Source organism: Arabidopsis lyrata (assembly GCF_000004255.2).
Source record: "Arabidopsis lyrata subsp. lyrata unplaced genomic scaffold ARALYscaffold_6, whole genome shotgun sequence".
Classification (NCBI taxonomy): domain Eukaryota; kingdom Viridiplantae; phylum Streptophyta; class Magnoliopsida; order Brassicales; family Brassicaceae; genus Arabidopsis; species Arabidopsis lyrata.
The window spans coordinates 5,600,326-5,627,122 of NW_003302550.1; the positions used below are offsets into that span (position 1 = coordinate 5,600,326).

A 26,797-nucleotide genomic window follows, 5' to 3' on the forward strand; every position below is an offset into this window, starting at 1 on the left:
AAAACAAAGTCTTAAGAGTTGAAATTTAATAAGAATCCTAAAATTTAAAAAACAATCTAGTTTTCATTTTAAAAAATTCATTCTATCATTAGCTAGAGAACCGATTGTCATTTTGTATTTCACTTTTATGTTTCAAGATGCATTGTCCAAACTCCAAACTCTCATTGTAAAACATTTTGATTAATCATAATGAAATTGCAGATGATTAAAATAAAGGGTAATATTACTAACTAGCCAAATTTGACAAATAAATTAAGAAACTAGGAGAGAGAGAAAATTCTGTCGGAAAACAGCATGGACCCACCTTGTCTGAAGAGGTGAAATAACAAAACCATCCTCCGTTTGTTTTGAGATCTACAGTAGGCGACATTGTTTCGTGATATTTTTCAAAATAGCACGTAAGATCTAAATTTCACATGTTATATTTAACTAAAATACATGCTATTTAAAAAAACGTAGTGAATTTTTAAGAAAAAACATTGTTACGTAGTTTTTTTTTAAATAAAACATTGTTACGGAAAAATTAAACTTGAATAGAATCTTTTATAAAGAAATAACATGTGATCTTAATAAAAACCGTGAATTACTAGAAAATAAGAATCGTTTTTTAAAGAAATTACATGTGATCATAATAAAAAAATGTGTATTACTACAAAATAACATGATAGCGAAAGATATTAAACTGAATAGAGTGTTTTTTCAAAGAAATAACATGTGATCTTAATAAAAACCGTGAATTACTAGAAAATAAGAATCTTTTTTTAAAGAAAATCACATGTGATCATAATAAAAAACGTGTATTACTATAAAATAACATGATAGAGAAATATATTAAACTGAATAGAGTGTTTTTTCAAAAAATATCATGTGCTCTTTATAAATAACGTGTAAAACCGGAAAATAGTATGATAAAAAGAGATATATTATTCTATCACATGTAATTCGAGAAAAAAACATGTTATAAAGGGCATGTGTGTAATTACACGTGCTTTCCAACATCCAACAGACAAAGTACTATAGCTCATAGCTATTTTCCTAATTCTTTTTGAATCCATGGCTATTTACTATAAATAAAGATTTTAGTCTTATGTTTTAGACGTAAAGTTTATTGTCTTTGTCTTAACTAAACCGTAAAACGTATCTATTATGGATTTATTTGTTGTCGCTTAACAATGAGTTTCTTGAACTGTCTCCTGATTCCATGCCAAACTGACAAGAGCCTCATTTCTTGTACTGTCTCCTGATTCCATGCCAAACTGACAATGAGTTTGTTGAGGTTGTATAACCAGTCAGGGAAACTCATTTCTCGGTTTCATTTAAGTCACGTCAAATGCACCGTTGTCACAATTCAAACTTTTCTAGATTAACTTGTAAGACGAAAAAACATATAAAAAGTAGGAAATCTTGCTATCCATCTGAAAAAAAATCCAGATAAGCACTATATGTCGCGGTCTCTGCGGCACTCTGGAGGAGGCACAGGAAATCGGACGCGGTCAGTACAGTAATTGTAGATGGTGTATCTCTTACGAACCCATTTGAGACGCTTGTATTGGTTAGCGTCCAAGTCCTGGAACTCTTTCTGATCCCACCAACGTTTTCCCTGGGTCTCGCAGAACTTAGCATTCACTGAAGCTTCACATCCATCGACGTGGAAGCCTCTGTAGGATGCGACGAAAGGAGCTTTTTCCCAGTTGGTCTTCTCTAACCCTCCCCTTGTGGCCCAGTCGTCTGCATTCCACAGACTCGAATATATCTTCATCGGCTGGTTGAACGGAAACTTCACCCCAATGTCTTTGCTATTCTTGAACACTCTTATCGGCACATCATCCACAAAGAACCTGTTGTACAGCTTTGTTGTGTTATATACATCGATCGATACACTTAGATGTGAGTAGAAATAACACTTTTGAGGAAGGCAAACTTACACAATCTGATACATGTTCCAGAGAACTGAATAGGAATGGTAGTCCTTGGAAGGATCAAACCAGAGGTTGATCCGCTGCTCACGGTTTCCAGTGCCTCCTGTAAACACGTTTGTCTGCAAAATGTAAGGCTGGCCAGTTCTGTTCCCAAGAAACTCAAAGTCTATCTCATCATGTTCTGAGTTCTGCGATGACAACTGCACAAAAAAACGCAAAATACAACTATAATTTCAGTTGGCACTTAAGAAGATGTTCCAAATAATTTAGTAATGACTTTGCTTACATAGAAGGCGGTCACAGTTCCGGCAGAGTCACCAGCAACCATCTTTATGTGCATACTGAAGTGGCCAAACAAGTAGGAACCTTTGGACTGAAAGCCAGTGCCTTTGTGCATCGAACAAGAACAATCAGAAGAAGTGGACAGTAAATTTTGAGACAGAGAAATATAGAAGGCAGCAAAACTCACCAGTGTACTTGTCGAGGACGAGATGCACTTCAGAACCACCGTTGAGATACTTAATGTGATCAAAAGCCCAAGTGGGGAAGTAGTTCCTTCCAAATGGAACATTAATGGACTTTTTAGGAGGTACACCAAATGCAACTTTGGCCATAACCAGAAAGGTGAGGCAGAGAGTTGATGAAAGACGACCCATTCTCACTCTCATCACACCAAACAAACACTGCGCGGACATTTCTATATATAGCCATTAATCAGCTTGCTCTTAAGTCTTAACAAAATATCTGATTATTATAATCACTGCACTTTGGGGTTTCTTTCAATGTTGGCAGCAGTAACTTAGGGAAGCAACAGAATGTGATTGCAGAAGAGGTGTTGCAGAGGCACATGGACCTCATCCCCATGTTAATTAATGCATCTTTGGATGCTTTTACGTTTAAGATCTGTGGGCAGAAGATAATAAAGAAATACTATTTGACTCAAAATAGCATCATATCTGCTTGGAAGCTTTCACAGTGTCCCTGTAGAATCCAAACCGACCTGATAAATGGGATAATAAATCAGTAAAGATAGATTTTGGGGAAAAACAAACCAAAAAGGTTCAAGTTTCCAGAGGGGGGCTACAACAGAGACATCATCACATGACTGGAACCATGTGCGATTCACCAGGGACAGAAACACAGAGATTAAAACTGTTCAAGCACATTATAGATAACGAAAACAATTACAAGTTCATATGTATACAGAAAACTGAAAAACATCAAGAAAGAAATAACCAGAGTGCATTTTCTCAAATAATGAACAAAGCTGAAATCAAAGAACAAAAAGCTTTTCTAGTTCCAAGATGTGTGAACTATAGACTAAACACTCTTGGAGAGCACCTGAGAATTTGTTCCCTTTTCTCTTTGGTTTCTACTTCGCTGAAGCAACTTTACTCGTAAATGAATAACACAATCAACCTTTCAATCTCATCACATTTCAGAGCCCACATTATGATTTTTTTGTGTCTAACTAACAAGAACAACTACCACATGGACCAACAACGGATAAAGATAAATCCTTGTCTGTTGTCTCCTCAACTAAACAGATAATCCTAAATTAATCCGCAAAAAAATTAAATTGTATATAAAGATGTACATACAAACTAGATTATTCAGAGAAACCAGCTATAATTATCAACCAATCAGCATCAAAAAAGAAAAAAAAAAAAAAAAAAAAAAAGCCTTAGCATTTCCACCCCAACGATAGAGACGCAGGCATGAGGACCGGAGAAGAAGGGGAAAGATGAAACGGCATCGTTCACACGGAACGGAGAACGGGCCTTGTTTATATCGGTAATTGGGCCTTAAGAGGCTTTAATGAGCTGGAAATTCAGGTCTGCAATTCGTATATATATGAGTCCGTGTTAAAATTTAGTAGACCATGGAAACGATGAATGATGGTCGCTGTGGACCCGTGGTCGCCAAGTGCTGAATTAATCACACAAACAATAATAACATGAAGAAAAAATAACTGTATTTTATTAGTCAAGAAGATTGAAGGAAGAAGGGACGTTTTAGGTACAGGTTGAAGGAAATTAATAAACATGTCCCGTTTTCATATTTCACTACGTAAACAAAAACTATAAGGATCATTGAATCCTTCGCCACAAAAAAAAACAAGGAGGGCATCAAACATATGTATCTTAAGAATGGAATGGGGAGGATGTATCTGGACTCTCGAACGACAGTTGCTTCTGCAACCACATCTGTCGGTGGAAGCGGGTAATAAAAAGATCAGCCACTTTGTCAATCTCGTCTTCCAACCGAAACTCTTCTCCATTGTCCTCCTTGGAGTGCTTCACCATCTCTATCACCGAACCCTCTGCCTCAAACAACGAGTGTCTCAAGTCTGGATACTTTTCTTCCTCCTCCTCTTCCTCTTCTTCTTCTTTATCTTCTTCCTCCTCCGTATATTGATATTGTACATGCGGAGAGACAGGAGTACTAGACATAGCGTTAACGTTGTGACTATACACCACCACCATGTTTTGATCATGATGATCTTCATCATCCTTGTTATCATGATCTATCTTTTTTGATGTTGGGTTGCTCTTGAGCTTGTGTGACAAAGAGCTCACCACCATGTGTCTGTTGTGAAGCAGCGAGAATATTACGAGACGTGTCTTGAAGGCTCTTGTCTTCCTCTTAAGCTCCTTTGTCTTGTCCTTTGCTAGACCACTCAACATGTTTATTATCTGCTTCACGAATTCTGCCGCCTTCTTCATTTTTTATGTGTTTGCTTGGCTTCTTCGCTTTTGGATCTTCCTATGTTTTGTATATTATTATAAAGGAGTCTATATGGAGAATGGAAAATGTGAGAGATGAAGGAAGGGTTATATATATATACTACAAGCACAATGATGGTGTTGGCTAAGGAAATTCATAAAGCTGGAGAGAACAAGTGGATACGTCTGGCTGGTTTAGATGATCACATTTCACAATCTGCCCGGGTCCACTCCTCTTTTGCCTCAACTCATATTTTATTTTTACTCTATCTAAAGTTCCAAAACTTATTCAAAAAAGTTTTTTGAAAAACGGTGATGATTGCAACTTCAAAATTTGAACAAGGTTGATTAAACGTTAAGGAAACAATGTGAATGTGTAAACTGTGACAAATATTCCTCCGTTGTTGTTTTGGTTTCACTAAGATATCGTTTAGTCAACCAAAGCAGCTCGCAAACTCTCTCGTCTCAAAAGTAAAAGAAGAACCTCTAAAATTAAGATACGTTCCCGTTGATTGAGGCCAAATCACTTTACGTTTCTCTTTAATTTCTCCTTTTGTTGCCTTTTGCTGTTATCATATTCGCGTGTCTCCTTTTTCCATTGTATAATGTTTTGAAGAAATATCTTAAAACCTGCAGACTCGGTTCATCAGACATGTCTCGATATCTTTTGGCCAAACACGAACAGACAATTTGCATTATCGTGATATACTTACTAATCATCATCTATCGCGGCGTTTCTAGACGTCAAATAAAAAGTAGGTCATGTGACTTACGGAAACAATATATTAAGACAAGTGTCGTAGCTTTCAGCAATAAAACACATAAATATTCGCACCACCATAAGGTACTTTATGTTATGGCCGTTTCAAGCTACATTTGATTGTTTTATCCTTTTATCATTTTTCCAAACTTACCACTAAGTTTCACCATTTCCCTTACCACGCGCTCCTCCAGATTTCAAGCTATCAAAGCATACAAATATACAGTACTTGACAAATCTGGGCCTATGCTTGGGCCCATAATAAGATCCAATGTTCAAGACAGCTTTTTGTCGTTAGGCTTCCAACTGCACACTCACTGTTAGCGTTAAAACAAGTATCTTTTCCAGTAACTTAAAAGAGTAACATAGTCTGTATATTGCAACCAATGTTTGTAACCATTTCAACATATCTTTGGTTTTTCGTTAGAGCCAACTCAGCCTGCTGTGAAAGACAAAGAAGATGATGTGGATAAAGATAAAAACTCCATTGAAAAAGAGTTTGCGACGAAATGAAAGAGGATGTGACAACATCGCAAGCATTTAGCTTAGTCTGTTAGTCCCATGTCAAAGAAGGCAAATGAGAAACATACCTTGGGTTCCTCTTCTTTGCCTTATTTGACATGGGATTGCCAAGCTATATAAAGGCTGTGGAAGTCGAAACTAACACAATCAAGATTTGTCTAGGGTTTTATTTTAGGGATACGATAATCGTGAATTCTCAAAGAACAACAGAAACGATTGATACCAAAGATGGTGTTCTTGATATTATTAATGAAAAGAATGATTTTGATCGTACAAGAGTTTGATCGTAAAAGAAAAAGGTGTTTGTGCTGTGAGAGCTTTGCGTAGTGTAATTTCTAGTGCGATATTGCCTCCCCCTTTGCTTGAGCCTTGAGTCTCTTTATATAGGGGAGATAAACCGCCTCTCCAGCGATATTCTCGGAAGATTTCCATTTATCTTGAAGTCGGCCAGAATGTCGCGGATTAGGACAGTTTCCTTATTCTTCGGAGTTTTCCGGAAGATTTCCTGATTTGAGTTGATCCTTGCGATTCTTCCTTATCATTTCCGAGTTTATCGGAAATGACCCTTCTTTTTCGGAAATGATAACTTGCTTGGAAATGATATCTTTAGAGAAGAATATTTACTAAGTCTTTGCTTCGGGCGATGATGAAGACTTCGCCTCGGAGAACTTGCGCAACCGGCTCGGGGACAAGAGAGGCGTGACCTAGGCTCCCGAGGGAAGTCGGCTCGGGTTCACGGAAAGATCCAGCTCGGGGGGTCTTGACACAAAACGGCTCGTTTTCCCGAAGTGATCCGGCTCGGGCGCTTGAAGGGAGCCGGCTCGGGTTCACAAGCCTGCTGACAGATTCCGAGCAGACTATGGGTGTTCCCCGAGGTGATCGATGCGATGACCCGAGGCGAGTGGCAATCTGACCCGAGGTGAATGACAGTCCGACCCGAGGTGAATGACAGTTTGACCCGAGGTGAATGGCAGTTTCCACCGAGGTGTCTTCAGAAGTTCCCCGAAGCGTTCGAAGTTCGGCTCGGTGCTATGGGATGAAATCCGACCCCAACAAAGGCTTGTGTTGTTGTCACATACTTTTTCATGTTTTCGATGCAATCTAAGAGTTTTATCATCATCCATACTTTCATCTCTGCCTTTCACTCCAGGAGAGGCTGAGTTTGCGTTAACCAAAATTCCAAATGAGAATGGTCATGACTCATGATAGAAACAATATTCCATGAACCAAATAGAACAGAGTGAGACATCAGCTAAAGTGACCACTTACCATCCTATTCTCAATCAACAAAGAATATACCATAATTCAGTAGAGCAAGTCATCATCATGCAGCTATACGAGGATTGAACATTATATTGAACAAAGAACATGATAAAAAAAACTTGTCAAAGTAAAGCAGCAACAAGTTTCGAGCTTACAAAAAAAGGCAAAGCAAGAGGATTGATAAGGTTTCAAGCCTGAGTGCCGGTCAACGACTTCATCTGAATGTGATTAGAATCAGCATTATTGGTGGGCAAAGCCTCATAAGAACCAGTTCTTCTCACTCCCGCCGCCATCACCACCATCGTGTAGGTCGCAAAGATGAGGATAACCACAAGGACAACGTGCACAGTGAACATTAGATCCAATATTGAGACAGCTCTTAGCTTAGAGTCCTGAATATCACATTTGGTTGATCCTTCAACGCCGCTTTGAACATCAAGAAGACGATGACATCCCTCAGGAATAAACCCATCAACGTAGAGAGAGAGTCCAGTCTGAAGCTGCCAGAGACCTTGCAGACAAATGGCAGCAGCGAGAGCAGCGTCAGCGATAAAGAGTCTTGAACGGCAAGCGAGAAGCAAGCAGAGGAGAGAGCATAAGGCGGAGATACGAGCAGAGAGGGAATCACAGTGAGCTTGAAGATCCGATGTTTGGATTGCAGCCGATGAAGATGCGGCTGAGTAATGGAGGAAGAAACCTACGGAAGCGAGTGCGAAGAGGAGATCGGAAGGCAGAGGGATTAAGGAGGTTGAATCGGAGAGGAGATAGTAAACGGCGATGAGGAGGAAGAGGAAGAACACGGCGGCGGAATTGAGAGAGGAGAATCGGTGAACAGGAGTACTTCCTTTGACAAGAGGATCGGAGTAGAAGGAAATTAGGGTTTCGTGAAGGAAAGCGACGAAAAGAGAGAGTATGAGGGTGAACAATGGTAGATTTTGGAGGCGGTTGTGATTGTGGTGGTTGTTTCCGGTGACGGAGGAGAGACGAGGGAAAGGGTAAAAGGGTTTCGCGGCGTAGGATTGAGGAGATTTGAGGAGATGGAAGAAAGTGCAGATGAGATGATACAATCCTAGGGTTAGTAGCGACGCTGAAGCGAAGAGCTTGTACATCATCTCTCCCATTTTCGAAGCGGAGATTTTGGGGTTTTGTTGTTGTTGGTCGGGATTTGGAAGACTGAAACTTTCTCCGATCTGCTGCTTAAGAGAGGACGATCTGGTCAACTGCTCCTTTACGTTGACCGGTTAGAATTGTTAAACCAGCTGAGTTTTTCGGTTATTGGACAATTAATTGCACCATTAAACCGGTTTTATTATGGAATTTCCCGGTACTTGGTATTTGAATATTGTATTTGTCAGGAAGAGATTGATTTTGATAGGTGCTTGATTTGTTACAACATGACTACATGAGCATGATGTTTCACACTCCTATTAGAAATGGATTTATACTATTTATGGGGAATAATAATGGTACGATGTGTTGGTGACGACCAATAATCATAATTAACTCATACAGCATCAAAACAAAACAAACAAAAAGCAAAGCAGAGTTGCTATAGACAATGAGAAATACAGGTTACTGAAAGAATATAAATGACAAAACGATGAGTGCAAAAGCTAATGTTGTCATCCAATAGGATTGAGAGAAGGAGTTGCCAGAGGAGGAACTTCTGTTTGAGTTTGTAGATCCTCGAGATCCTGCAAGAACACAAAAGATTCAAAACCAAAACATTTTTTGATTGAAAAATTAAAAAAAAAAAAAAAAAACAACTAAAGAAGTTTAGTGTGTACGAGTTAAGCAAGCAATTGGATTGACATGTTCTCCACATCGAGCAGGCAACATTTGAGCATCATTGACATCGATGCCAGCTCGTTCGGCCTGAGAACTTCCTCGGTTACTAATCATACGGCACAAGCACTCTGGATTGTTCCTTATCACTGATTTGAGAGGATTACAGCAAACTTGAGGCACTTCCTTGGTACCGTTCAGGTAATTTAGGCATGGGGCAAGCTGGTTTAGGCACGAAACGCTTTGCCCACTTATTTGCATCCCTGAGTTAGCTGCAACTAGAAGAAGTGCAACGGCAATGGCGTAATTAAAATAAAAATACTTAGTCCCCATCATCATATCACCTCAATTTACTATTTTGGGTGTTAATGAAACACTTATGTACTTGCTTATTTTTTATGTTTGGTGACCAACTTTTAAGATAGGTAGACATGGTTCACCAGTCAAACCTACTACAATCTTTTGACCATCCACAACAGGTAAGTTACCAGAAGAAACCATCAAATTATTCAATTATGAAAGAACTACACTACATGAGCAAATACCAAAACCACAGATGTAGAATGACAAATTGTTGTTCCATCCTACAATATATCCTAGTTCTACCATAAGGAAACTAATAGCCCATCGAAGAATGGGCCTTTGATGTCCAAGGCCCATATATATTAAATATGTATTTGAAAGTAGTAACTAGTAACACAAGAGCAGTTTCTTGTTTTCATTAATCAAGATACAAATGATAACTTGTTATTGAAAAACTAATGACAAACAGTCACTTTGATCATATGCAGAGATCAAGGACGTCAAAACATAGATAAACCCAAAAAAAAGAAAGGAAAAGGTACAAATGAGGAAGGTAGTAAATATTGATGAGAAAGAATTAGGAGCCGAAGTGGTTGAAACCTTGAGGGAAAGAGTCAGAAACCGGAGGCATTCTGCTGAACATTGGACTATGTACGTACTCAGCCGAGTAGTCATCACCGCTCCAGGTCCACTGTGGTTGGCTATAACACGAATTGGACAAGTCGCTCGGCAGAGGAGGCAGCTCGTTACTACTGTTGTTAGAATAACAATAAGAATTAGTAGATTGAGAGCCACCAAACATGTAACTATCCACTTGATCACAATGAGGCTGAAGCATTGGCGAGTCAGTGGATGAGTATTGGTTAAACATCATCATGTAATCGACAGGATCATTGCTAGGAGGAGCAGGAGGAGGTGGAGGAGGAGGGGGATCGTCGGGAGAAATAATGGAAGTGACGGAGGAGGAAGGAGGCATGTCTGAGTAAACAAAGTTGGTTCTGGCACGTGTGCCACGCATGGACCGAGCAGCTCTATCGTAGGCCAAGGCAGCTTCTTCAGCCGTATCGAAAGTGCCAAGCCAGTGACGCTCCTTCGTAGTTGGGTCTCTTATCTCAGCTGCGTATCTTCCCCAAGGCCTTCTTCTCACCCCAAGAAACCTTGTACCCACTTGATCGTCTTGCTTCTTCTTGCTCTTTGACGATGTTGTGTTCATCTTTCTAATAATGATACTATACCTTTATGCATACACAGATCAATAAATGTCCGATATATCTTTTTTCTAGTTGAAGGAAGAAAGGGAATGTGTGTTGGTCTTGGAAAAGTATCCCTTCCACAACCCTTTTATATAAGAGCTATACCTTTCCTTTTTCTCTCTCTTTTTTTCATTGTCTTTAATTAATTCTTTTATCTATCTTTTTATTCCAATTGAAACATCATTTAAAAAATGGCACTGTGTTGAGTTAATTGTGGCCCATGATATATCAATTATCAGTCAATCAAAAGTATATAATTAAATTATCTAAATGATTAATTTATCATGCATTTCTCAAGGTTGTTCTACACTAGGTGATTTTATTTTCATACATGGTTAATTCTGCTGAAATATAATGCTAAATTAAGATCGGACTGCCTTTAATCATACAAGTGCTGCTAATATATCGACTCAATAAATTACAATAGTAATACATAAGAGCTTCTTTTTTTTTTTTCTGAGATGCTGTATATTACTGATGAGATGAGTGAAAAAAATAACAAAGGAAATTAGAATCATAATAAAAAAATGTAAATACTTAAACAAGTATCGATAGATACACATAATCATCATTCATCAACAATAATAAGCTGAAACAAAGGGATTAGGAATGATAAGAGCCATGATTAGCATGTTACCTTAGATACCAATGTCCCGTGTCTAATAATAACATATCGACCGAATTGATTAACAAATTAACGAGAGATAACGTAATAGATAAACTATTCAATTCGGAGAATATATTTGGTATAACGCGTCCAAATACTATTGCATGTGATGGTCCAAATTGAATGATGAAATGTGCATGAACTGCGATTTTAACATGAAAAGAGAAGCGATCCCTGATTTTTTCATATATGAAAACGTAAAACACTTTCCGTCTTATCAATCATACAACACATAAAAACAATGAGTTTGGTGTTTTGGTTAGTTAATAATTGGTAAAGAAGGGTGCAATGATGGCCGCATGATGGAAGGTAGTCGACTTAATTATGAGGAGGAAAGTCATTACTTAAGCAACCTCTATATCATTATATGTGTATTAATCTTGTATTACTCATATGTCAGAGTAGGGTTTTGACTTTTGACCAACATAAATTAAAAGAGTTGAAGTCTCATTAGAGAGAGATTATGATATTTGATATGAGTATCTAAGGAAGCAAGTGGTAGCCTTTCTAGACGATCTTATTTTGTGTCAGAGAGGACGACCAAAGACCATTTATGTTTGGCTACACGACCAACGTTAGGGACGGTGATAGTGGATCGTATATTTCTTAATCTTTTATAATATATATGCCCCATTAGTCTACATGTACAGTAATCACAATGTGTGTTAGTGTTAATTAATTAGAGAATAATCAAAAACAATATAGGGGTAGTGCATGTGCTCCCAATTTTATAGGTTGCAACTTCAATGAATAGTGCCACACCCTTTTTCTTTCATATCCCACTTTCTAATCCCAAGGCATCTATCTATTTCCTTATAATTTACTCATTTTGTGTTTGTCCTCTTGGTTATGATATAGTCTCTTCCTAAATTCAATAACTCGATATATATTCTGACCAAAATACTCCATTCAAATTCATTTTCTATATACTATTTTAAAACAAACATGCATTATTGAGAACAAAGGAATTTGGGTTGCATGTGAGCAATCCTTTTATGCTTTTGAATTCATCTTTAATCTTAATTTCATTGGAGTAAACAAGCCCTATAATTTATGTTCCCTCACTTTTGACCAACTCTCATTTTTCTCGTTTAGTTTTATATTGTTATTCCAATCTTGATGCATTGAATCTTGTTTACATTTACGTTCCGCTTCCATTCTCTATCGCCTCTTGGTATTATTCTCCGATATCCATAGGGTTTCTTTACAAATTTATACTACGTTCTCATGGTCTACGGTGGAATATTAGTACATGTAAGAACTATATAAAATGTAATTAATGGACAAAATACGAATCTAATAAGTAGTTAATGGACAAAACATATATACGAATACTTAATTACGGTTTAGGTCAAGGACCCTAATTAAGCCCTCCTGGTCACAATCTCCCTTTTTCACACTCATCACTGCTCTAAAGTCTAAACTCTAAAGTGACTTCGGCATTTGACAAACCCTTCTTGACTGTTGTGTGTAATTTCCTCGAACAAATTGATATATACACAATCGATCACTTATGCATATTCCCATTCTTAACTAGATCAGTTCTATGGAAATTGGAAGGGTGTTTTACTGTTTTGTTCCATGGAAATTGGAAGGGTGTTTTACTGTTTTGTTCTCACAAATGGACTGACCTTAGAGCATCTCTCTATAACTCATGTTGAACTATTTTTGATGTAAATAATCTGATGATCAATTACCTGTGGGTTTGGGTCTATTGTGTTTGTTTAGTAGAAAGGAAAAAAGAAGAGAAGGCATGTGCGCCAAACGTGGAAAGGCATTCTCTTGGACGCTTAACATAATTAATCCTTTTTCTAATTATTGCCTACACAAACATCTTTTGTCTTACATACTTGAATCTAATTACTCTTTTAATCAAACGACCATGTGATGAGCGCACTAAGTAGATTCATAATTCTAAAGCACATTCAAAAGTTATAAACAAAGTAAGTCTGCTTTTGGCTCATCTAAACCTGAGAGTGATATGGGAGAAGTTAAGGGGCACGACGAGCTTTGCAGTCACCTATCAACTAATCCATTAATCTACTAGTCTATACAAATTACCCGATGCGGTAGTGAAAAACGTTGGAATTGCAGAATTTAAACCAATCTAACCACTGATAATTACCTTCCAACACTTGCAATAACAAAGCTCAGCATCTTCTTCTCTTCGGAGCAACAAACTCATTTTGCTTAAACACTTCTACTTCTTTCCCTAGTTGTTCTGCAGTCTCCTGCATCCTTTTCTGAGACTCAGCCATTTCTCCAGCCACTTCCCTACAACTTGCTCCAAATTCTAATGTCTCGGCCTCACAACAAACCATCTCCTTCTCTGTTTCAAGTAAAGTTTTCCTGAGATGACAGGTTTTCTCATGAAGTAACCTTAGTCGCCTGTACGAAGACATAAATTCGCTCAACACTTGTACATGTTTCCCCGAAATACTCTCCAATTGAAGCTTCTCTGAGTTGTACTGATCAATTAGGTCCTGCAAGTAAGGAAATAACCACTCAGCTTCACCAATTCCAGGTTGCTCAAGGGTTGTCCTTCCATGTATCACAACAGAACCACTAGAGACAGTATCTCTGATCAAATCACTCACTGCTTCATCCACACTCAACTTAGAAAGAGCACTATTTGTTGGCTGATCACCATGTGGAGTCTTTTTCCATGCCTCTTCAGGTTCGATCGAAAACGGTTCAAACAGAGGGATACCTAGTAAAATAGCATAAGAGTTGAAAGAACAAGAAAGTGTATTAATTCCCAGTGTAAAGAATCAAAATAGTCCATAAGTGAAGTACCTTGGTTCAGAGCAATAAAATGTACATCAGAAACAGACATTGAAGTGGAATCCAAATTTTCTAATGTAGAATCATCCTCTGCACCACTAACAGAAGCTTGACATTCTTTCTCTGATGCCATTTGGTTTGCAATTTCCGGTATAACACCACCACGAGCCTGGAAGCTACTCTCAACATCACTCAAAATTTGATCAGCTTCAACCCAGAAATCAATCTCATCCATTACATCACAACTCGGAATCATCTCAGCATCTTCCCATTTGAAGAATCCACAAGCTCCAAAACCCTAACACAATTTCTTAAAACATGTTAACCGAAATTTTCGACTCGGAGCTTTAAACTTGCGAACGAATCAAACCTCTTTGATGCAGCATATCAGGTAAGCTCTACCGGAAACGTCTTTAACTCTCCGGCAAGGTCCAGCACCGCAGGAACAAATCGGGATGGTGAAGGCAGGACGGAATCTGATATCTTCGTCGGTTACTTTGTCACACCATTTGAAGAATTTGCAATTCTGAGCCTGCCAATTCAAGTTTTGTCAGTAACAAATTCAAATTTATTCGCGAAATTGCGGGAGAAGAATTCAGTAGAGAACCGTTGGACACTTGTAGAACTTCCTTCCGGGATTTTCTCGAGTATTCGCGACCTTGATTTCGCAGAAACCTCCACCGCAAGTGCAGTGGATCGCCGGTGGAGGATCATCATCGGTTTTGGATTTGAGAGGACAATCGCTGATCCAGTGACCAGCCTGACGGCATCGGAAGCAATTTCCGGTCTGCATTGCGTCGTTAGGCACCGTCGAACATTCTCCTTCTCAGGGGTGTTAATATGGGCCTGGTCTTCTTTTTTGAAGCCCAAATATTTTATTTTGTATCTAATTTAAAATGGGCTGAATATGTATGTGCAGATGGATATCATTTTGCCAATTCAACTATTGTTGAGGTTTATAAAACGAATAATAAATAATAAAAAGAGTGGAATGAACTAAAAAGAATGGAAAGATGTCATAGAAAAGGGAGCCTAGCTCAATTTAGCAAAAATGTTGAAAAAAGCTTCAAGTTCGCATGTGTTAAAATGAATTGTCAATTTTGATTGATTTTTCAATTTAATCAAACAAACCCGCGATTATTTTCATGAAAGTTCTAATAAAGCTGGCTGGAGTTTTAAAAAAAAAAAAACATAAAATGGGTTTTGAACGACTGACCTCCTAGAAATAACAAGAGAAACTAAACCAACTGAGCTAAAGCGGTATAATGATAATTCTATGCAAAACATTTTCTCAAAAAGATTTGTGATGAATATAAGTAATTTTATTATCATGTTTAATGAAAACCAAAATAAATGTATCTTGGCATCTTGCGTTGGAAGGCACAAAAAGAGCACACTCATCTATCACCACTATGATGGGGTGGGAGAGAGAAAACGAGGCGTACCTAATGTAACACTATTAGTCGTTAGTTATAGGATATTAGGATTATAAGGTAACAATGAAGAAGGAATAGTATTAGATTAGTAGGAGCTAATGATGGAGTTAAGTATGCACGTGTGGGAACTGGGAAGTGAAATCTCCTTATGGTGGAGAAACTATACAACAAATCCCTTTTGTTGGTGTACGTATTAAGTTTTATTCTTTTCACAAGCTTTACGTGTCTTAAGACATAATAAATATAGCTCTTACTCATAATAAATATCTTAAGATATATATACATACACCGTATATATAATAAATATGTACATATATAGAAAATTAATACTTATGAGTTGTTGTTGCAAACATATACAGTAAAACCTCTATAAATTAATAATGTTGGGACCAGAAAATTTTATTAATTTAGAGAGGTATTAATTTATCGATAAATTAATAATTATTAATTTATAGAGTGATTTTTCTAATTTGGTAATTTCTTAAAAATTTCCATCTAAAAAAAAAAAAAAAAATTATAAGCAATATCTTTTTAAAACCAATTGTAAGTAGAGAAGCAATTATTAAGTTTAAAAAACAACACAAACTTTTTTGAATAATAGATTCATATTTCATTAAACTTTTTACATATAATATTTTAAATATATATCGTAGTAATTCATATATGAAATATATAAATTTATATCATATATATATTAAGTTAAATATACATATATATATAGTAAGTTTATATAATTATTAATTTATGATATAGATGGACCATATGTTTACATGAGATTTTCAAAAAAATTATTATCTTATTAATTTATCGAGTTATGTCATATTTTGCACTGGTCCTAACTCGAGACCGGAAGAATTTATTAATTTAGAGAAATTATTAATTTATAGAGTATTAATTTATAGAGGTTTTAGTGTATATCAATCAAAGGATTCAAAACCCACCATTCAATCTTGGTAAGTAACGAAAAAATAGGGAAGCAAGAAGAACCACAGAAAAGGGGGCTAACAACTAGCCACGTAGCTCTTCATCCGCCCGTCCATCTAACCTACCACACTCTCATCTCCTTTTTCCCGTGTCAGTTTGTTATATAAAATCTCACTCTCCGCCATCTTTCTAAATACACCTAACTTGTTTAGTACACAACAACATCAAACTCTAATAAACCCAAGTTGGTGTGTAATATAATGGTGATGGCTGCAGGAGCTTCTTCGTTGGATGAGATCAGAAAGGCTCAGAGAGCTGATGGACCTGCAGGGATCTTGGCTATTGGCACGGCTAACCCTGAGAACCATGTGCTTCAGGCGGAGTATCCTGACTACTACTTCCGCATCACCAACAGTGAACACATGACCGACCTCAAGGAGAAGTTCAAGCGCATGTGTACGTGATCTTAATAACTTCTACCTTCATTTCATTAGGCATATATCTTCTTTTACATAGTTCGTTAACAATTAGTACTATTAACAGGCGACAAGTCGATGATTCGGAAACGCCACATGCATCTGACAGAGGACTTCCTCAAGGAAAACCCACACATGTGCGCTTACATGGCTCCTTCTCTAGACACCCGACAGGACATCGTTGTGGTTGAAGTCCCTAAGCTAGGCAAAGAAGCGGCAGTGAAGGCCATCAAGGAGTGGGGCCAGCCCAAGTCAAAGATCACTCATGTCGTCTTCTGCACTACCTCTGGCGTCGACATGCCTGGTGCTGACTACCAGCTCACCAAGCTTCTTGGTCTCCGTCCTTCCGTCAAGCGTCTCATGATGTACCAACAAGGTTGCTTCGCCGGCGGCACTGTCCTCCGTATCGCCAAGGACCTGGCTGAGAACAACCGCGGAGCTCGTGTCCTTGTCGTCTGCTCTGAGATCACAGCTGTCACCTTCCGTGGCCCCTCTGACACCCACCTTGACTCCCTCGTCGGTCAGGCTCTTTTCAGTGACGGCGCTGCCGCACTCATCGTGGGGTCGGACCCTGACACATCTGTCGGAGAGAAACCCATCTTCGAGATGGTGTCCGCCGCACAGACCATCCTCCCAGACTCTGATGGTGCCATAGACGGACACTTGAGGGAAGTGGGTCTCACCTTCCATCTCCTCAAGGATGTTCCCGGCCTCATCTCGAAGAACATTGTGAAGAGTTTAGACGAAGCGTTTAAACCTTTGGGGATAAGTGACTGGAACTCCCTCTTCTGGATAGCTCACCCTGGAGGTCCTGCGATCCTAGATCAGGTGGAGTTAAAGCTAGGACTAAAGGAAGAGAAGATGAGGATGACACGTCACGTGTTGAGCGAGTATGGAAACATGTCGAGCGCGTGCGTTCTCTTCATACTAGACGAGATGAGGAGAAAGTCAGCCAAGGATGGTGTGGCCACGACAGGGGAAGGGTTGGAGTGGGGAGTCTTGTTTGGTTTCGGACCAGGTCTCACTGTTGAGACAGTCGTCTTGCACAGCGTTCCTCTCTAATAAGAACGCTTTTCTTCTATCTGCCTACCTACACTACGCAAAACTTTAATCCTGTCTTATGTTTTATATAATATAATCTATGTTTATGCAATAATTAAGGAAGAATTCATTTGATGTGATATGTGATTTGAAATGTGCTGGACAGGTCTATTCGATTATTTTTGTACCTTTTGTTTGTGTCTTTTTACAATATTAAATCTACGGGTCTTGAATGACATGAAATCTTTGTTACATCCACAAGGACTCAAACTCGTCATATCGAGATTGAAAACGTTCTTCCTTTGCGGTAAGTTCATCTTGAGGATTCAATTGAGGCTCATTCTCTGTTGTTTCCTCGTCTTCATATTCTCCACCTTTTCTTGCCTTGAGTACCATCTCTTCCGTAGTTGTCCCCATTATCTCGTTTGCTTCCTTCATTTCCACGCATCTATACTTGTCTTCTGAATCCTGACCAACCCTCACAAGATATACTTAACTAAATCTATTCAGAGAGAGACGTTCTGATTATAAGAGAAATAGAGGGACTCACACGAGATACAAGTCCAAGCTTCTCAAGCTTCGTGATAGCATCATCTACATCGAAATTGCAGCTTTCATTGAATTCTTTTTTGATGAATGCTTCACTTTGCATGTCAAGCTCTTCCTTTTATTGCATCTTTTGAGGTCAACCTATACATGTGTGTGTGTTTTGTATATTCATATAAGAATGTTGCAGAGTACACATACCTTGCTTGTAGGACACCCTTTCTTGATCAGCATGAAAAACGAAATGATGACCTCTTTAACCTGCATTTTATCATCAGTTTGTTAGCAAAAACACAAGAATACAACATGAAAAAGAACAGGGGATATAATTAGCACCTCTTGTTGGATGACTTCATCACACAAGTGAAGCAGAGTACCTCTTCCACTGTCTAGCTGCTTATCATACACAGATCTTGTGATAAGGCTCTGATAATCTACCAAGTTTCTCTGAAACCTGTAATTAGGGGGAGAGGCAGAGATATTAAGTACTAATCAACAAAACTGGAGGATGGTGTCTCATTAATGAGTGAAGATTACGTGAAATATGTTTTAACGCAGTAGGCCACGACCGTGCTAAGTATAGCTGCAATGACTCTGATATCAGTCTTTTTGAGGCTCACTGAACTTACCACTGTTACCTGTAAAAGTAGAGCTGATAAGACATTTGCCATTGTCTAATTCTGTTGAAAAATGTAACAGAACTGACCAGTCCAATGGCAGCAGAGACAAGAAACTTGACCCAGTCCAGTGGCGTAAGACCTGGATTTTTCTTCTCTGGCTGTGTAGTAATGAGCAATCAGTTAATTTCTAATTAGTAAGATACATTTGAGCTCAAAGTGTTTGTATAATGGATGCTCACAAGCACGATTTCCATATCAGCCATTGGAATGGTCTTAAAGTGTTTCACATATATGTTCCTTTCTGCTTCCTTCTTCCCTGAAACTCTCCTGTGTGTGTGAGAGAGAATCCAAAACTAAGATGAGAAAAAAAAAAAAAAAAAACTCACAACCCTCCAAATATCCAACTACTTCTCTGCTTTTGTACCTGTATACTACAATGATCCTCTCAAAGGTAGGCTCTTGGATTGTTATCTTTTTCATCAAGTTGGAGAGACTGAATCAGTGATTAAAAAACACAGAGACAAGTCAATGATATGATTGTAGCAGATAAGCCTAAATAAGGATTAGTTGAGAACCTGAGCTTGAGCTTCTCTATGCGGATTCTTTCAATGTATAAACTATCCTTCTCTGTTTCAATGCTAATATCAATCTGCTCTGACAACCCTATTTCATTCTTTTTCCCATATATAATTCTTTTTAAACTGAAACAGAGAAATTCTGAGTATTAGTTTTGCATTTTGAATGCATCCTTCAAGAGGTATATATATATATATATATATACAGAAACAAAAGAGTGTGAGGTGGCTCACCATGTGATAGTGAGAAGAAAGTTCCAAATACGGACAAGGATTGTATCTATTTTGGCTAGGAAGAAGTAAGCTTTCATATGATCTATCCCAAACCCACGTCTGAATATTATATACTTCAAGTGACAAGACATATATAAGATCATTATATATTAGCTAGAGGAAATCAATTTGTTGGATTCACTATACTGGATTACTACTAGAAAGCAGTAAAGTTACCTTATCAGCGAAACGAGGAAGATCATCCCGGGGAAACTTGGTGAAGAATCTTGTTAACAACTTTGTATCAAGCTACATCAAGGAACCATATATAACTTATGAACATGTCATTGCCAACATGTTGAAGATTGTTATATTGTTATACCTTAGCTTCATTAACAACAATAGGAAGATTGAGACGATATTGAGCAGAGAGAGCTACTTGTATTTCTTCATTAGTTATCACTTTGAAGTTGCTCTTCTCCATGACCTAGGAGATGTATTCGTTTTCATTTCATTGGTAAATTTTGTATTTAGAGAAAAGAATGGAGTGGAAACAAAGATAGAAACCTGGAATAAATGAAGAAGAAATTGATCTTCAAGAGCATCGATTTCAAGAGGAGATAAATTCTGTTGGTTAAGCCTGTGTGCGCCACGGATAGGTTCGAAGAGTGAATACAGTTGCTACAAACACAATCTCTAGCTTTTACTAATATGATAAGAAAGGATTGAAGAGGATAGATTGATTACATAAATATACCATAAGATCCTCAAAGTGCAGGTGGTACCAAGCTCTAATGGTGCATTCCACTCTTTGGCAGAATCTCAGGAACTCCTCTCTCTCCCATTTCTCCTCTGGAGGAGAATGATCAAAATGTAGTTTTATAAAGAGGGGAAACAGAGGAATGTAGAAACAGAGAAACAATGAAATGTAGAAAAAAGGAGACCAAAGTGAAGGGACAAGGCAGTGATGAGCTTATGCTTTAGAATTGGGATCACAGCTTCTCTCTCTAATCTGATCACCTCTTTTTTCTTCTCCCCCATCTTAATCTTGTGTTTATTTCTGATAAAAAAAACTTGTATGCCTTTCAAATTGTAATTTTAGGAATCAGAAAAAGAAAAACAAAACAAGAAACTTCATAGTTTTTTTTTGTTTTGTAAAGATGGTCTAGGTGTATATTCGTAGGTTCACCATTCTTCTCGGAGGGGAAGTTCTTTTGTTGCGTCTCCTCCTCTCACATCTCTTTCTTAAATTTTTCTTCTTTATTTTTATTTCCTTGTTGGTTAGTTATTTCAGTTTTTATTACATACAAGGATCTTGACAGAAAAAACAGAGCCCATTAGTTAATCTAATATTTTCTTAAGTTAAATAACAGAACCACTAGACGTATCTCTTATCAAATCACTCATTGCTTCATCCACACTCAACTCATTTAACTTATGAGTTATGAATAATCGACCCATTAGATAACGATTTATTAAGCGATTAATACATACATCATTTCAGGATAGAATCCACTTCTAAAGATTAATACATCAACAACCCTGAAGCTTCTTAAAATTTCACTAACCAATAAACAGAAGCTGAAATCCTAAGGTTAGTGAACTTTGATGACCGTTTCTTTCTATTATGAAATTAATAGAAACAACGAGTCCATACATTTCCCTATCACCAATTCAAACAGATTTCACCTTTGAGACGTGGTAAGAAATGGCTTGAACTTGAAAGCTAATTCGACCACGACTATCACATTCAGGACAAGGAACACCATATGAGATCCTGCATACGTTTTCAGTTTCTTTGTGTTTAAGCATAAGTATTATGAACATCATACAGAATGGCCAAAGGAAAGTAATGCGATACCTGATAGAAATGCAGTGTCGAGTCGCCTTTAGCTCCAAGAAAATCTGCCAGCAACAGAGATTTGTGTTTAAGACATTATTGTTTCTTTGAATTTACTCAAGTTGTTCATTCAAAATGTCACTTACGAGGTGACAGCTCCAGCTGGTCCAATTGTCTTAAAGAGAGACATCGCAGATCCAATTAGCTGCCCCTCTTAGGCTCTGATCCTGTTGTTTTAGTTGTTTCATACAAAAAAAATGAAGTTAAAATTTACAAAATGGACCAATGTTTACAAAAGAAGATTAAAGAATGTTTCTTTACCACAGCTTTATTTTTCAGAGTCAACAAGCCGGTTATGGCAGACACCTATAGACACAAAGACTGCTAGGATCTGTACTGATCACAAATTACCAATACAAATGAGTTATCCATTTATAGCAAATTTATCAGATCTAAGTTTAAGCTTAATGTTGAAATTGTGCATTAATCCTCCTAAATGTGCCGAGTGAACTTACACTTAGCACATTTAGGAGGATTGATGGATAACTTAACATCAAGCTTATACTAAGACTTGATAAATTTGCTATAATGGATAAGCCGCTTGTATTGGTATCATCACTCATCAGTTCCTGAAATGAAAGAAAATGTCAGAAGAGCGATCTCCATCATTTAATAATCTGCAGAGAAGTATCAAAGGAAATATATATCAACTGACCCCAGCAAAACGAGTCACCAGCACAGGTCCTAGCAGTCTCTCGGCTAAAAGATAAACAAAAACTTGAAAGAAGAATAGGCCGAGACCTAAAAATGAAGTGTTATCAGTCTCCAATATTCATAAGTAAGAATTCTGCTCACTCATGATTACTTAACTGTCAAACAGATTTAAATCAAAGCAGAGTCTAATCATCATTTCATAAGTTCTTATCACTAAAACACAAGACATCAAGAGCGAGGATGTTCTGCATACCTCAGATAGCAAGAACTGTACTAGAGCTTCCTCACAGATGCTAAGCGTTCTGCAGCGTCTCTTGAAATTGTCTTCGCATCAGAGAACCCGCAAGGAGCTTCTCCACATGTCTTCTTCAGTACCAGCACCAATCTTGCCTCTGCTGATAAAATCTCAACCACGTGGTGATGATGGCTTTCCTCAGGGTCACACTGCTTCTTATGGTGTTGATGTTGCTTTTGGCCTTCCATCTAACAAAATAAAAGTGTACTGTTGTGAGAATAAAAACACGATATATCGTAGCAACTAGTAGAATCAGACAAACCCTTGTACGTGGAATCGAAAACGCATCCAACCAGAGAAAGAGAGGGAGAGAGATGGGGCACAAAATCAGAAACAAGAAAAGGAAGGAGTAGAGAGATACCTTTTCTGAAAAGGGAACCCCTGCAAATTTCACATGAACGATTTCGATATGAGAAAATGTAACTGGTGTGCAGAACAAAAATACACAAACCAAGAATAATAGTGGGAACAAAGAAGTTACCTTCATTGTTCCAAGTAGACAGTTGAAACTCCCAAGCAGAAATCTCATGGCAATTGCCATCCAAAAATTAACGCTCAAGCCAAAAAGAGCGTTAAAAAGCTCTGCAATAAACACCTAATCAGTCATCTTACAGATTGACATGGATACAATAATCAAATTATGTTTAAAAACTAACATGGAGACTGTTCCCACGATTATGATGGGTTTTCTTCCATAACGATCGGAGACAATCCCCCATGATACTGACGTCAATGCTCTCCCAAGCATAAACGAGCAAGCTTCGAAATAATACGAGAATAGTTAGACCAAACGGTAGATATATGGATTCCAGTGCAGAATAACAAATGACTGAGGCAATGTCTTCTCACCGACGAATCCGGTATAAAACCCGATGTCCCTCTCTGTCTTGGCGACACCAAAATCCTCTATATGTGAAAAAAAGACAAGTTATACGTAGTACTGAGAGCGTGTGATAAAAGGAAGGTATTGTATGCGATGTGGTATACACCTTCATTAGTTTAAAACCCCTCAACTGTCTAACATGTTTCTCAATTTTGAACAAAAAAATCATAAAAATGACAAGGATCCATAACATGGTAGCTCGTAATTAAGTCCTTAAATCAAATTACCCACCATATAATAGAGGAAGGGGTAAGTAAAGCGAAGAAATCGGGAGAGCTGCAAACACATGAATTGTAATGAGAAGGCATGAGAAATTTCGTAAGGAGTCATTACTTGCAACACAAGAAAGCTTTCTCACAAAATCATTTGGCCTATCATTTCCGAAATCTCTTCAAAGCAGTTGAAATTGCCGAATAGTCAAAAAAAAAAAAAAAAAAAAACTAGCTTAACATAATAAAAACTGTTTTTGAGAATCAAAGAAGGGTAAGAATGTGTTACAAGTGGAGAGAACAACGATCCAGACGAAAGAGAGCTCCATATACGGATACCCTAGTCGGCGCTGCTTCATCTGTTCAACATTGCATCCCGAACATCCATCATGGTACGTCTTGTTCTCCAACAACGTTTTGTTGTACTCCTCGGCCATTTTTCTTGGGAACAAGGAGAACCTAGTTAAATCTCCAAAAAAGTAAAAATGTTTAACAACTGAATAAACCCGTTGAAGCAAATCCAGAACTAAGGGAAATAATCTAGGCCGGGACATTTTCAGAATTTATCATCAAGCTTAGAATGAGACATGATAAATTTGTTATAAATGGATAAGTCATTTGTATTGGTGACAACAGTGCCTGAAATGAAAGAAATTGTCAGAAGAATTATCTATCTTGTTGCATTCAAGTGCAGTACATATAATCTACATAGAAGCATCAAAGGAAATATCAACTAACCCCAACAAAACGGGTAACCAGTACAAGTCCTAGCAGTTTCTCGGCCAAGGTATAAACAAAAACCTGAAAGGAAATTAGGCCGAGACCAAAGCAGAATTATAGATGAGTAATAACACAGTCTCAATTACGTTTAGTAAGAATTTTTTTTTATTCATGATTGCTTAACCCTCATGCTGATTCAAATCAAAGCAGACTCTAATCATCAATTTCACAAGTTCTTATCACTAAATCACAAGACGACATCAAGAGGAAGGATGTTCTGCATACCTGAGATAGCAAGAACTGTACCAACATCATTGGTTGAGTAGCCCAGACCTCCATATTTCCTTGGACTCTTAGCCAATAGCGATAATATCTGCATAGCCAGTTTTCAAGTGATGAATTTTTTTGTTGAGTTCACACAAAGAGCTCAGGACAATGAAGGGGCAAAGGCTCTAATTTCAAAAACATGAAGTCTTAATGCTGTTCCTTGATATGTTAGCTCTTAAACTCTTATCAAATACTCACCATACGATAGAGGAAGGTATAGAGTGAGCAAATCGGCAGATCTGCAAACAACTCTATTTGGTATCTCCTTTGAAGGAAGGTAGATGGTGGTTTTAGTTGTTCCCGCGAAGCGAAGATCGTTCTCAACTCTTCCCGCCTCCTGGGCGAGACCATGAATTCAAATGAGAACAATTACTTATGACACAAGAAAAAATTCTCACAATTAGCCAATTTGAATCTAAAACATTAGCAGCAAAACTAGTAGAAGAATCAAGATATCGTATCAACTAGTAGATTTAGACAAACCCTCGTCTGTGAAATCGGAAACGCATCCAATCAAAGCGAAAGAGAGCGAGAGGCACAAAATCAGCAAGAGGAAGAGGAAGGAGTAGAGAGATACTGTACCTTTTTTTTTCTGAAGAGAGAAATCTTAAGTTCTTAAGGTATAATAACCCTCGCCTCTACTTCCTATATACAAAGAAACTGGTGGAGTTTGAGTAGAAAAAAAAAGGAAATCTTGAGTGACTTTTTGGATTTTAGAAAATATTGGATTATTTACTTCTATGCCTAGAAGATCTAACGCAAGTTTTGTAACTCCTCCAAAGCCGATAGAAGCAGAAGAAAGCGAGAGCGATGACTCAGAAGATTCTGAGAATGAAGAGGATGAGGAAGAAGAAGAAGAAGAAGAAGAAGACGAGGGAGGTAATGAAGATGGCGGAGAGGGAAGTCAAAGCGAAGGAGAACCAGCGAATCTTTTTTTGTTTCCTGTAAAGCATTTACATCAAATTTCAGCAGAGTATATTTTTAAAAACTGATAATTATTATGGTTTGGTTGCAGAGGATGGTGGTGAAGAGGAAAGCGAATAATTGTACGATCGTTGGCTGTGCTTATAGCTTTGTCGGATTGTCGGAGGAACAATGTAGCTTAGATTCTCTATGTACTGTTGTAGAGTGGTGATGTTTCTCTACTCTTTAATGTGTTAATCATAATCATGACACGTCCGTCATTTTAATCGGAGGATTACCTTTTTTTTTTTTTTTAAGAAACAAAAAGAGTTTAGGGGTAGAACTAGAAAAAGATCAAAATTGAAGGTCTGGTTTGTAAATCTTCCTCTCTTCTCTTCTCTATAGTACATACCAGTCATTCAATAACAAGCCCCTAGCTATTCACTAAAATGAGATAGGAGGGCCTATGCACTTCGATGTAACAAATTTGGCAACTCCATTATTGTGTTCTCAATAATGTTAACTTGGAATGAGAAACCCTTTATGCATCTATCTATATCTATCCCTTGTTTGAAAAATCGCTAGGCGCTAGTTGGGCGTTCGGCATGGACCTAGCGATTAATCGGAAAATCGGATTAAAATCGGGGATTAATCGGAGATTAGTTTTAGGGTTATTTTAATATTTTTAAAATATATTAATTCAATATTGTTTTCAAAATTACAGTAAAAACAAATTTTTATGATTTTTATTAAAATTTGAACACAAGTTATGTAAAACATCACAAACTCCCAATTCAAATGATTGAATAACAAAAATAAAATGTTTTTTTTTATACTTGCAATCTAAAAAATAATCGGGGTATGTAAGATTAGGCGGGAAATAATCGGATTAGACGGAAAATAATCGGATTAGGCGGAGAATAATCGGGTTACTGATTTTTTAGGGGATTAGTCATTAATCGAAGCGGAGAGAGTGGGCCTAGCGATTAAGCGGGAAGTAATCGGGGCTAGGCGGGAATAGCAATTCCTCTGTTCTGGCATGCTCAGCCTCACCACCCTCCCCCCAGCCCCGGCTCAATATATTTGAGAGCCT

At 37.8% G+C, this 26,797-nt stretch overlaps 8 protein-coding genes and 1 long non-coding RNA gene across 10 annotated transcripts; 1 reads left to right on the plus strand and 8 right to left on the minus strand.

The window, feature by feature from the left end:
- Positions 1 to 1,289: 1,289 nt before the first annotated feature.
- Positions 1,290 to 3,573, minus strand: LOC9309700 (probable xyloglucan endotransglucosylase/hydrolase protein 5). The gene is made up of 5 exons (XM_021022179.1): positions 3,261 to 3,573; positions 2,389 to 2,919; positions 2,206 to 2,306; positions 1,926 to 2,119; positions 1,290 to 1,838 (listed from the first exon to the last, which is right to left on the minus strand). The coding sequence occupies exons 2-5, from the start codon at positions 2,612 to 2,614 to the stop codon at positions 1,439 to 1,441; spliced, it is 921 nt and encodes a 306-aa protein (XP_020877838.1). The 5' UTR covers positions 2,615 to 2,919; positions 3,261 to 3,573; the 3' UTR covers positions 1,290 to 1,438.
- Positions 3,574 to 3,872: 299 nt separating this feature from the next.
- Positions 3,873 to 5,212, minus strand: LOC9309701 (histone chaperone ASF1). Its single transcript, XM_002873587.2, has one exon. It carries the CDS (start codon positions 4,643 to 4,645, stop codon positions 4,064 to 4,066), a length of 582 nt encoding a protein of 193 aa, XP_002873633.1. The 5' UTR covers positions 4,646 to 5,212; the 3' UTR covers positions 3,873 to 4,063.
- Positions 5,213 to 7,180: 1,968 nt separating this feature from the next.
- LOC9309702 lies at positions 7,181 to 8,528 on the minus strand. Its single transcript, XM_021022178.1, has one exon. The coding sequence runs from the start codon at positions 8,309 to 8,311 to the stop codon at positions 7,379 to 7,381; it is 933 nt and encodes a 310-aa protein (XP_020877837.1). The 5' UTR covers positions 8,312 to 8,528; the 3' UTR covers positions 7,181 to 7,378.
- An 89-nt stretch (positions 8,529 to 8,617) lies between these two features.
- LOC9309703 (lipid transfer-like protein VAS) lies at positions 8,618 to 9,494 on the minus strand. The gene is made up of 2 exons (XM_021022180.1): positions 8,978 to 9,494; positions 8,618 to 8,884 (listed from the first exon to the last, which is right to left on the minus strand). The coding sequence occupies exons 1-2, from the start codon at positions 9,312 to 9,314 to the stop codon at positions 8,763 to 8,765; spliced, it is 459 nt and encodes a 152-aa protein (XP_020877839.1). The 5' UTR covers positions 9,315 to 9,494; the 3' UTR covers positions 8,618 to 8,762.
- Positions 9,495 to 9,595: 101 nt separating this feature from the next.
- On the minus strand, positions 9,596 to 11,509 carry LOC9309704 (ethylene-responsive transcription factor LEP). The gene has a single exon (XM_002873590.2). The coding sequence runs from the start codon at positions 10,489 to 10,491 to the stop codon at positions 9,856 to 9,858; it is 636 nt and encodes a 211-aa protein (XP_002873636.1). The 5' UTR covers positions 10,492 to 11,509; the 3' UTR covers positions 9,596 to 9,855.
- Positions 11,510 to 13,086: 1,577 nt separating this feature from the next.
- On the minus strand, positions 13,087 to 14,865 carry LOC9309705. Of its 2 annotated transcripts, XM_021023603.1 has the most exons (5): positions 14,590 to 14,865; positions 14,353 to 14,514; positions 13,995 to 14,280; positions 13,796 to 13,908; positions 13,087 to 13,681 (listed from the first exon to the last, which is right to left on the minus strand). In XM_021023603.1, the coding sequence occupies exons 1-5, from the start codon at positions 14,773 to 14,775 to the stop codon at positions 13,349 to 13,351; spliced, it is 1,080 nt and encodes a 359-aa protein (XP_020879262.1). In that variant the 5' UTR covers positions 14,776 to 14,865; the 3' UTR covers positions 13,087 to 13,348. The 2 variants fall into 2 exon arrangements, with proteins under 2 accessions (XP_020879262.1, XP_002873637.1); XM_002873591.2 differs by having other exon boundaries at positions 13,087 to 13,908.
- A 1,466-nt stretch (positions 14,866 to 16,331) lies between these two features.
- On the plus strand, positions 16,332 to 18,070 carry LOC9309706 (chalcone synthase). The gene is made up of 2 exons (XM_002871545.2): positions 16,332 to 16,798; positions 16,886 to 18,070. The coding sequence occupies exons 1-2, from the start codon at positions 16,603 to 16,605 to the stop codon at positions 17,878 to 17,880; spliced, it is 1,191 nt and encodes a 396-aa protein (XP_002871591.1). The 5' UTR covers positions 16,332 to 16,602; the 3' UTR covers positions 17,881 to 18,070.
- A 14-nt stretch (positions 18,071 to 18,084) lies between these two features.
- LOC9307661 lies at positions 18,085 to 26,258 on the minus strand. Its single transcript, XM_021023843.1, is given in 27 exon segments — positions 18,085 to 18,327; positions 18,410 to 18,523; positions 18,607 to 18,666; positions 18,742 to 18,859; positions 18,943 to 19,043; positions 19,112 to 19,183; positions 19,265 to 19,352; positions 19,450 to 19,518; positions 19,601 to 19,726; positions 19,835 to 19,947; positions 20,051 to 20,122; positions 20,196 to 20,300; positions 20,381 to 20,494; positions 20,571 to 20,663; positions 21,458 to 21,590; positions 22,020 to 22,054; positions 22,169 to 22,282; positions 22,369 to 22,454; positions 22,738 to 22,850; positions 23,024 to 23,043; positions 23,144 to 23,244; positions 24,452 to 24,505; positions 24,508 to 24,555; positions 24,760 to 24,847; positions 25,000 to 25,138; positions 25,384 to 25,446; positions 25,538 to 26,258. Coding segments are annotated over 25 exon segments (2,259 nt in total). The 5' UTR covers positions 25,003 to 25,138; positions 25,384 to 25,446; positions 25,538 to 26,258; the 3' UTR covers positions 18,085 to 18,108.
- Positions 23,525 to 24,036, minus strand: LOC110227279. Its single transcript, XR_002331064.1, has 3 exons — positions 23,904 to 24,036; positions 23,777 to 23,821; positions 23,525 to 23,568 (listed from the first exon to the last, which is right to left on the minus strand). It is a non-coding gene; the product is annotated as an uncharacterized LOC110227279 (long non-coding RNA).
- Positions 26,259 to 26,797: the final 539 nt, after the last annotated feature.